The 10,083-nt window shown below is 53.8% G+C and overlaps 1 protein-coding gene across 1 annotated transcript; it reads right to left on the reverse strand.

The window, feature by feature from the left end:
• Positions 1-4,273: 4,273 nt before the first annotated feature.
• Positions 4,274-9,258, reverse strand: CXXC1 (CXXC finger protein 1). Its single transcript, XM_006891754.1, has 15 exons — positions 9,247-9,258; positions 8,531-8,661; positions 8,336-8,436; positions 7,803-8,038; positions 7,537-7,722; positions 7,127-7,153; positions 6,806-7,048; positions 6,544-6,651; positions 6,254-6,438; positions 5,776-5,983; positions 5,545-5,655; positions 5,361-5,410; positions 5,121-5,217; positions 4,507-4,659; positions 4,274-4,420 (listed from the first exon to the last, which is right to left on the reverse strand). Exons 1-15 carry the CDS (start codon positions 9,256-9,258, stop codon positions 4,274-4,276), a joined length of 1,995 nt encoding a protein of 664 aa, XP_006891816.1.
• Between the last annotated feature and the right edge of the window lie 825 nt (positions 9,259-10,083).

Raw genomic sequence — 10,083 nt, forward strand, 5'->3', positions numbered from 1 at the left:
CAGTAGTAAGTGAGAAAGAGAGAAGCAGGACAGGACCTAGACAGACAGGGCACCTAAGCACTAAGGAACCCAGAAGATACGAAAAGAAATGGCAGTGGGACAAAGACCAGTGTGCATATTGCAAAGAGAAAGGACACTAGGCGAGAGAATGTCCCAAGAAAAAGAAAAGCCGTCAAAAATTCTTACCCGAGATGAGGACTAGGGGAGACGGGGCTCGGATACCCTCCCTGAGCCTAGGGTAATTTTATCTGTGGGGGGGACCCCCATTAACTTCCTAGTAGACACGGGGGCACAACATTCAGTTCTGAAGCAGCCCCTAGGGAAGATTAGCACAAAGAAGTCGTGGTGCTAGGGGCCTCTGGACAAAAATTCTGCCCATGGACCACGGAACAGACTATAGATCTAGGAAAAAATCAAGTGACCCACTCTTTTCTTGTTATACCGGAGTGCCCAGCCCCACTCTTAGGAAGAGATCTCCTAACTAAACTGAAAGCCCAAATTCAGTTCACTCCAAGGGGGCCTGAAGTTACCTGGGAAAACAACAAGCTCAGCACCCTAGCCCTATTAGTTCAACTAGAAGAAGAATATAGGCTCCATGAATCAGAGACAGAAGCTAAAGATTCGGACCTCATAGATTAGTTAAAAGAATTCCCAGAAGCCTGGGCAGAAACAGGGGGGTTAGGTATGGCTAAAAAATGCTCCACCAATAGTATTAGAATTAAAAGCAGATGCCTCGTTGGCAGCCCCCCTGTACCCTCTAACCAGAAACCAGGAACAATTCACCTGGAGTCCTGAACATCAGACGGCCTTTGAGGACATTAAGAAAGCCTTGCTTTCAGCTCCCACCCTCGCCGTGCCAGACCTGACCAAGCCATTTACCTTATACATAGATGAAAGAGGCGGGGTGGCTAAAGGTGTGCCGTCGCAAACTCTAGGACCTTGGAAACAGCCAGTGGCCTATTTGTCCAAGAAACTAGATCCAGTGGCCAGTGGTTGGCCAGTCTGCCTGAAGGCCATTGCAGCTGCCGCGGTCCTAGTAAAAGATGCAGACAAACTGACCATGGGGCAGCATATCACTGTCATAGCCCCTCATGCATTAGAGAGCATCATTCAACAACCATCTGACCGATGGATGACTAATGCCCACCTGACTCACTATCAGAGCCTACTCCTCACGGACAGGGTGACCTTTGGAGCCCCAGTCAAATCTGGCGACCCTGCTGCCTGCGGAAGGGGACCTGGAACCCTGCCATCGCTGTGATAAGCAGAAGAAACCAGCACCCAGAAAGACCTAAAAGGTAAGCGGGTCACCGGGGCGGCAGTGGTGGACGGGAAGGAAGTCATTTAGGCCAACAGTCTACCTGAAGGGAGCTCCGCACAGAAAGCCGAGCTAGTGGCCCTTACTCAGGCATTAAAACTGGCAGCAGGAAAGACTATAAACATCTACACAGATAGCCGGTATGCCTTCGCCACAGCCCATATCCATGGGGCCATTTACCGGCAGCGAGGTCTTCTTACCTCAGCAGGAAAAGAAATCAAGAACAAGGAGAAATCCTAGAACTGTTAGATGCTATACACCTGCCGAAGAAAGTAGCCATCATGCACTGTCCAGGGCACCAGCGAAGTCAAGATGTTGTAGCTAAAGGGAACCAGATGGCGGATGAAGACGCCAAGTCAGCAGCAGAGAGAATCCCAACATTAGCTACTAACATCTGTGAACTCTGGTGGCCCCAAGCGTCCAATACTAGTTTTCAGTATTCTGAAGAAGATGAACAGGAACTGTCTCGCTTAGGATTAACCAATAAAAACCTCAGAGGGGGCAAGAATAGACCAAGAGAACAAAAAAGTTCTTCCTCAGAAGGAAGGTAAAGAGTACGTGAAGCAGATACATTATCTGACCCACTGAGGAGTAAGGAAATTAAAAGCCCTCATCAAAACCTCTGAGTTCCGAATATTAAAATTAAGTAAAATCGTTCAAGAAATTGTAGAAAACTGTAAAGCCTGTGCCTTAGCAAATGCCAAGACTGCTGCTGAGTCAGCCTGTAACAAAGACTGAGAGGAGATCGACCTGGAGCATACTGGGAGGTAGATTTCACTGAAGTAAAAGTCACCATTTATAACTGTAAGTATCTGCTAGTGTTTGTAGACACCTTTTCAGGATGGGTCGAAGCATTCCCAACCAAGCAGGAGACTGCAAACGTGGTAGTCAAGAAGATCTTGGAAGAAATTTTCCCACGGTTTGGGATACCCAAGGTAATTGGGTCAGACAATGGCCCAGCCTTTGTTGCCCAGGTGAGTCAGGGATTGGCCAAACAACTGGGGGTAAATTGGAAATTGCATTGTGCCTATGGACCCCAGAGTTCAGGTCAGGTAGAAAGGATGAATAGAACTCTAAAAGAGGCCTTAACCAAAATAGCTATTGAGACTGGCGTAAAAGATTGGATTGCTCTCCTTCCCTTCGCACTGTTCCGTGCGCAGAACACCCCAGGGATCCTTTCACTTACCCCCTATGAAATCATGTATGTGAGGCCACCCCCACTTACTAATGTAAACGTAAAGTATAATGATGCCAGCTTTACTGATTCTGTGTCGTTGATGACTCATTTAAAAGCATTAGAAACATCCCAGAAGGTGACTTGGCCAATACTTCAAAGAATTTATAATGACAAATTGCCTCCCCTCCCGCATAATTTCCAGGTTGGAGATAAAGTCCTAATCCGCAGCCAATCGCTACCCCTTGGACCTGGTAGCCGGATCTGTACCCTGACCTCTGCAAGTTAACCCATGGAGCCCCTGCAGACTAGGATGTAGAAACAGACCTTAAACCCACTGCCATTGCTACCCAAGATTCTTGGTTCTAAGATCAGAACCTTGCACAAAAAGAAGAGGGAAATGAAAGGAAAATTTTTTGAACAATGTCCCCACACCCAAGTATTGTAAGAACCTATACTTTTGATCTTGTGTAAACGGTTATGTTCCAGGAACTAGCTGACCACAAACTGAAAACAATTACTGGAAAAACCATATCTTAACTAGCATCAGCAGCAGATGGCTGACCTAGAATTGAACTTCTGCTTTTCCAAAGAGCCAATGAGCAATCTCCATGCCGAAGAGCCCCTAGACCCTCTATAAAAACCCCTTGCTTTTTCAGCTCGGGGTCGACTTCCCTGTCTCCTGTGAGAGATACAAGTCGACCCAGAGCTCCGCCAATAAAAGCCTCATGTGTTTGCATCAAGTGCTTCTGGTATGAGTTGCCTGGGGCCATGCCTGACCAAGGAAAGCCCTAAATTGGGGTCTTTCACCTGCATGGCGTCTCTCTCCAAGGACTGATTTGATTCCTCCTGAAAAGAAGCCCAAAATAAGTGCCTCGAAGGAGACTTTTGTTGCATTTCCTTCAAGACAGATTTGTTCTTTTGACGCTCACTGGTATATTCAATATTCTTCACCAACACAATTCAAAGGCATCAAGTCTTCTGTCATCCTTATTTTATCATCCATTCACAGACATAGGAAGCAACTGAAAATATCATGGCTTGAATCAGGAGAACCAGGGCTTGAATCAGGAACCACGCTGTCTTTAAGCTGATAGCTCTGCTACTTCTTAGCACTTTGGCGAGGATACTGACAGATTTTCCCAGTTGAACAAAGATGTCTTTTGATTTCCTGATTGTTCCAAACCAGGGATGTTGATTGTGGATCCAAGTAAAATTAAATTGCTGACTTCACCTTCGTTTCTCCATCTATCCCAATTATGCCATGCATTGAATGAATGCTAACTGCATATGGTCTCAAACTGAGAGAAGATGAACATTGGGCTCTTCCTGGTCCAGTCTAATCCCTACAGCTCAAGGAGTCCTACAGAGCACAGAATCACTGCCAAATGCACGGTTACCCTCCACGCATGTACTGCAGCCACTCCCAAGTACAGATGTGTCACTCTGTCCATCTTCCCCTAGGGGTTTGGGGGCACAGATGAAGCCCGAGACCAAAGACTGGAGACCATCAGATTTGTCTTTGTTGGTTTTTCCAAATTTTATTAACAAAACTCAGGGTAAGAAGACGCCACACTCTGTGGTCCCACCCAGGCACAGAGGATGGAGAGACAGAAGGAAAGAGAGGGGTGGGGAAATGCAATGAGAAGTCAAATAGTGGATGGTAGAGAAACTCGGGGACCCTCAGAGAAAAACAGGTGAATGGAGGCAGACACATGGGTGATTCAGAGTGGCCCTCCTGCCTGAAACGCAGAGTGTGAAAGGGCCTGGGCAACTGAGGCTCAGCGGTCAGCACTGGATCGAAGATCAGTCGTGAGAGGGTCATGCTGGATCGTCTGGTGCAGCATTAAGGCCAGTAAACCGGCCCGGTTGGTCATGGCTGTGCGTACATTGCGCTCCTGCTCAAACAGCTCGTCTAGTTTGTACCACTGCCGAGAGCAGAAAGGGGCTGTGAGAAAGGCCTCCTGAAGCCTGGTCTGCCCCTCATCACATCCACACCAGCATCTAAACCTACCACACGCACACGCTCCAGGTCTACTTCAGCACGCCGCAACTTTTCCCAGCAGTAATGGCGGTTACATTGGCGCTTGGGCAGACGGCAGAAGTCACCCGTGAGCTCAAATACATCACGTACGAGGGGGCACCCACATACCTCGTCGGCTGGCACCTGCAAGAAGAGCGGGCATGCGGATCTACAGAGGGTGAAAAGGCAGGGAGAGGAGCATAGGAGCGGGTGGTCAGAGAGGGAAGGAATGAAGAGAAGTGAGGCAGGAAGGAGGGGAGACTGGAGGCAGGGAGAAAAGGAAAGACTGAAGATGAAGAGGCAGAGGAGAGGGAGAAGAGACTCCAATCACAAAGGAGGAAGAAGTGACTGTTCAGGAAGGACTGAGTTTAAGCAAGAAGAACGAGAGTTGGCTAGGAAGAATGCATTGGAAGGTGGCCTGCGAAGGAGAAGAAAAATGGAAGGTGATGCAGGAGGAAACCCAGGAATAGGAAGCATCAAGACAGGAAAAGGAGAGGCATAAAGTGACTGATGTGAAGGCTGTTAGGTAGGAAAGGGAAGGAAGGAGAAGTGGGGTAGTACAGCAGGGAGGGGGGCGGAGGAGGGGAGCTGCAAGGAACCCTTACTTTGGGGTCACGTGAGTGCTCAGGACATAGCACCTGGAGCCGTTTACAGTATGTCTTGCTCTGAGGATTGTACACGTCACAGAAGAGCCGAGTGGCCCTGGGTTGGAACAGAGACAGAGTGGTAAGGGAGAGGAGCGAGGTCCCACCTAACCTTACCCAGACCACATCGGATCCAGCTCTGCCCACAATCTACTCCTGACTCACACATTACTCCCCCCTTAACAAGATACCCACACTCACCCCTCAATGCGTGTGGGGTACATGGACCCAAAAGACGTCTGGCTCTCATACTGGAGGGATGAACACAAAGGGAAGGAACTGAATGTGGCTACAGGCCTTCCCAGACAACAGATCTGCCCCCTCAGGAACTGCCTAATATCCCCTCCCACACCATTCACCCACCCCCTCAGACTGACATCCCAACCTTGGCATAGCAGCGTTCCATGTGGCGCAAAGCAACACGTGGGTTGATGGGGTGTCCGCAGGAGACGCAGAAGATCTGCAGGTCTGTGTCGTCACTGTCACCTTCATTGCTCTGTAGAGAATGGAAGGAGCAATGAAGTGGTCACTGTCACCTTCACTGCTCTGTTTGGGGTGGAGAGAGCAATGATGTGGCCCTAGGCTGGGCCTTGCTCACTGCACCCATGCTGCTCACCTCCTCGTCCTCACGCACAGCCTGCTGCTTGGCTCGCAGAATGATGGCCTCGAGCTCGTGGAAGCGGCGCTCCATCTCCTGAAGGCGGCTGCGGGCGCTCTGCTGTTCGCGGCGAATGCGTTCAAGTAGCTTCTTGCCATGCTCCTCAGCGATGCAGGGGCTCTGCTGCCACTGCTGGATGCGCTGGGGCAGGATCTCGTAGATGCGGCTGCAGGGAGGCAGTGGGTGGGGTGCAGGCAAGGTGATGAGAAGGTGGAGGGGGATCAAAGGACGGCAGAATGGTGGGATGGGTGAGCAAAAGGTGAAAAGAGGAGACTGATGACAGATGAACAGATAGATGAGTTAATGGATGGGGTAGTGGGCAGATGGGTAAACGTGTGTTTGGGTGAGTGAATAGTAGATGGGTTACTGATTCGCAGACGTTTAGATGGCTCTGGTCATGCCCTTCCCTTACTCCCTGACCCCTGAAATGACTCACTTGGCTGCCAGCTTCATGCCACAATCATCTGAGCAATACTTGGAGCCAGGCTGGGCAGGGCGCACACAGCCCGGCCCCAGGCACTGTGGTAGGGTTGCAGGGTCCTTGGCATCAGTCCGCTCCGGGTGTTTCCACTTGTCTTTGTGTTTTTGCTTTTGCCGGTGTCTCTTGTATCTCTCCTCTTTCTGTGGGGCAGGGTAGGTCCCATCAAAGAGGCGTCCAGATTGGTCCCAGACCCACCATTTCACCCTATTAGCCCCTGACCTCTGCTGTCCCGCCCTCTCCATCACCTTCTTCTCAGACTTCTTCTCCCGGCGCTTCACATGCTTTACTTTGACTGCTCTTTTCCGCAGTGCAGGATCCAGGAATGAAGACTCCTCTGGGTCACTCATCCAGGGCTGCAAGCAGAGCGTGCTCTGATCCCTCTGCCCAACTCATGACAAGGCCACCACATGCTCGTTTCCCAAATCAGTTTTCCATACCCTCTGCCTTCTCTCTCTTTCTGCTCTGCAGCCTCCACCCTTCCACCATCAGATGCTCCTGCCTGCTCACCAGACCGTGATCATCAAAGGCCCCCGCACAGAAGTCATGGTACAGGTCAGGATCCAGCGGGAGGTCCTCATCTGAGAGTGGCTCAGGTGTGGCTGTTGCCTCAGGTGGCTCTTTGACTGCTGACACCATAGCCCCCTCTTCTTCACGGATGCGCCCCAGCTTCTGTGATGGCTGTGGCTGCTGTTGGGTGGGCAGTGGCCTGCGTGGCCTTGGCAGGGGCTCAGAGGGCGTCACCGGTGAGAGCTGTGGGTCAGAATCTCAGGACTGGCCCTGACCGCCCAGCCCACATGCCCCGCCCTGGCCCTGGGGGACTGGACTCACCGAGGAAGGGAAGTACTTGTACGATTCCTGTGCCAGGAGGAAGGCTCAGGTCAGCCTCAGATAGATGGGGAGAGACCATACCCTAACCGGTCCCTATGTCCCTATGCCATCCATCTAGTCCTGCCTAACCTTCCCAGGCACCTTCTGGTCCCACTCACTCACCAGAATAAACTCAGCCTTGCCTCCTCATGGTTGACCACCCACCTGGCCTCACTCAACACTCAAGCATACACAGAGCTGTCCAATACATCTGATCATGTGGTCTCTATCTGTACATGCCAGGCCCCTTCCCACCTGACTGGCCACAACCCAGCCCAACCGTGCCTAGACTCAACCAATCTCTCCGGAACACTATGCCCTCCACCCCAAGGACCGCCACCCTGCTCCTGCCCAGCTCCACCCATGCTCACCCGAGCGCGAAGTTGGCACTGGCGTAGCCGACACTTCTGCCTGATCTTGTTCGGACCCCCAAACTTCTTCATGTCCCGGCAGAAGTCACAGTGGCCACAGTCCTCGGTGCGCCTGCACGCCTCACACTCCCCACACATGCGCGCTGACCGTTTGATCTGCTGCTGCTGCTGCTGCTGCTGGTGATGCTGGGAAGGTGCCGAGAATGGAGCTCAGAACGCAGGCTAGGCTGCACCCACCTTGCCCTTTCTGCCCACCACTGACTCACCTGGCTGGGTGTGGGCACCAAGGGCTGTGGAGAGGCTTTGTGGGGTGAAGCAGAGCCCCGAGCAAGAATGGCCCCAACCCCTGTCCCAGACCCTGCCCGTCGCTGCAGGTCCACGTCCGGGGCAGGCCTCTTGCGCCCTCCACCCTCATCCCGCGGCTCACTGCTGTCCCGCTCGCTGCCATCCCGCTCCCGTGACTTCTTGTGCCGGTAGCGGATCTCCAGCTTGGGATCCTTCTCTGCAAAGCGGTTCACAGAGTGGGTCAGGCGAAGGAGCTTAGGATGAGTGGTTCTGGGACACTCTCTTATTCTTCCTACCTAATTCCCCACCTGCTCTAGGCAGAACTGCTCTCTCCTGTATCAACGCTGTATCAACCTGTATCAGTGCTCAGGGTGGAGTCCCAGTTCCTCAACACATGCCAATAACCACCCTCTCCTCAAACACATCATCTCCTGTCCCTACACTGGGCTCTCCATTCTGGTTCCTCCTAGCCCTCTGGAGTCCCACCTGCCTGCCCTGCTCATCCCTCCCTCACCTCGGCACTCCCGACAGTACCACTCCCGGATGGCTTTGGCCATCTTCTCGGTGATCCGGATGCAGTCCCCATGGAACCACTCGTTGCAGTTGTCACAGCCGCTGCGGAGGATGGGGTGGGGGACGGAGGAGAGGTGAGGGCCCCGTTCCATCAGCACCGCCAGGATCAGCCCACCCTCGCCTCTCCCGGGCTCACATCATGAAGCAGTTGATGTCCGGCTTGCGGCAGATGCAGTAGATGGGTGCGTTCTCCCCGTTCTCTGACTTGCTGTCATCTCCAGCATCTTGCTGCTCTGGGTCTGAACCATCGCCCTCCTGTGGGATCCCCTATTATGGCTCTTCAGGGAACCCCCAACAGGGTGCCAAGTTCCCCTGATTACAGCCCATCAGTGACTCACCATGGATACCCATCACTTTGCCCAGGCTGACTAGTTCACCCCATAAATACCTCTTTTACAGGCCTCACAGACACCTTCCCCTCCCCCCCAATGACTCTTGACACCCCAATGACTCAACAACTCAACTCAACTCCCATCCGGTCGATTCCAACTCCTAGCAACCCTCCAGTGACTTTCCAAGGCTTTAAACCTTATTGAGAAGAGACTGACCATCTTTTCCCCCAGGGGCCGCGGGTGTATTCGAACTCCCGGAGACACGCTGAGGACCGTGCCCGAGTTCCCGCACCCCAAGACTCTGTGTCTAAGCCCCTTCCCTCTCCACCCACGAGGGAGTGCGGGTGGGTTAGGTGCTAAGGGATTGCACTGCCCACCCAAAGTCGGGGGGTTCGAATCCACCAGCTGCTCTCCTCTGAAAAGCCCTTGGAGGGTCAGCCCGGGGTCAGTGTCCACTAGGTGGGACATCAACGTACAGCAGGACCTCTCTCCCCCAGACCCCCTCGCTCCTGTCACTGACAGTCGGCGCCATTAGGGCCCCAGGCCTCACTCATCGTCACTGATGGGGAAGCAGGTTCCGGTCAGCTGTGGCTGACCCTCCACCGGGCTTTCAGAGCCCCTAAATAAACCGCACGCGACGAGATGGACACCAGGACCGCGGGTCCACTGCACCTACTGCCTCTGGGGTCAGCACCGCCTCGCTAATGGCGCCACCAGGGCGTTTGACCACCATCGCCCCCCCAGGACTCTGCCCAGGAACCCCTCGTCATCCTGCCCCCTGACCTCCCCCAAGTCAAGCCCCTGACCACTCCTGGCTGGACTCGCCGAGTCCCCTCCAACAACACTCTCCACTCAACTCACTGCCATCGACTCGCTTCCAACTCGGAGAGAGCGAGCCCCCCGCGGGGCGTCCGAGACCCCGACCCGGGCTGGAGACCCCTACCGCGGGGACGGACCACCTGCTCGCGGGGGACCCCCGGCCAGCGCCCCTCCTGCCCCAGCGACCCCCCCCCGGTCACTCCAGCACCGGACCCCGCAGACTCCCCGCCCCCCAAGACCCTCGACCCTCAGCCCATGAGCCCACGCCAGGCCGTCCTAACACGGGCTCATCACAAACCCCCAAAACCCGCTGCCACAAGAAGCTCTGGTCACGATTCTCACCAAGGACCCCCACTGACCTCCCATCAGACACGTCCAGGCGCACCCCGGCATTGTCATCACGCCCACCGCAAGCCCCCCTCCGCTCGGCCCGGGTCCGAGACTCACCACAGACGCTGCCCTCGCGCTGCCCACAGACCCCACCGAGGCGCCGGCACGTCCCACCATTACCAACCCCGCCGTCCTCGACAGCTCCACC

The sequence above is a fragment of the Elephantulus edwardii genome, unplaced genomic scaffold, assembly GCF_000299155.1.
Source record: "Elephantulus edwardii isolate Elephantulus edwardi_28Jun2011 unplaced genomic scaffold, EleEdw1.0 scaffold00103, whole genome shotgun sequence".
NCBI classification, from domain to species: Eukaryota; Metazoa; Chordata; class Mammalia; order Macroscelidea; family Macroscelididae; genus Elephantulus; species Elephantulus edwardii.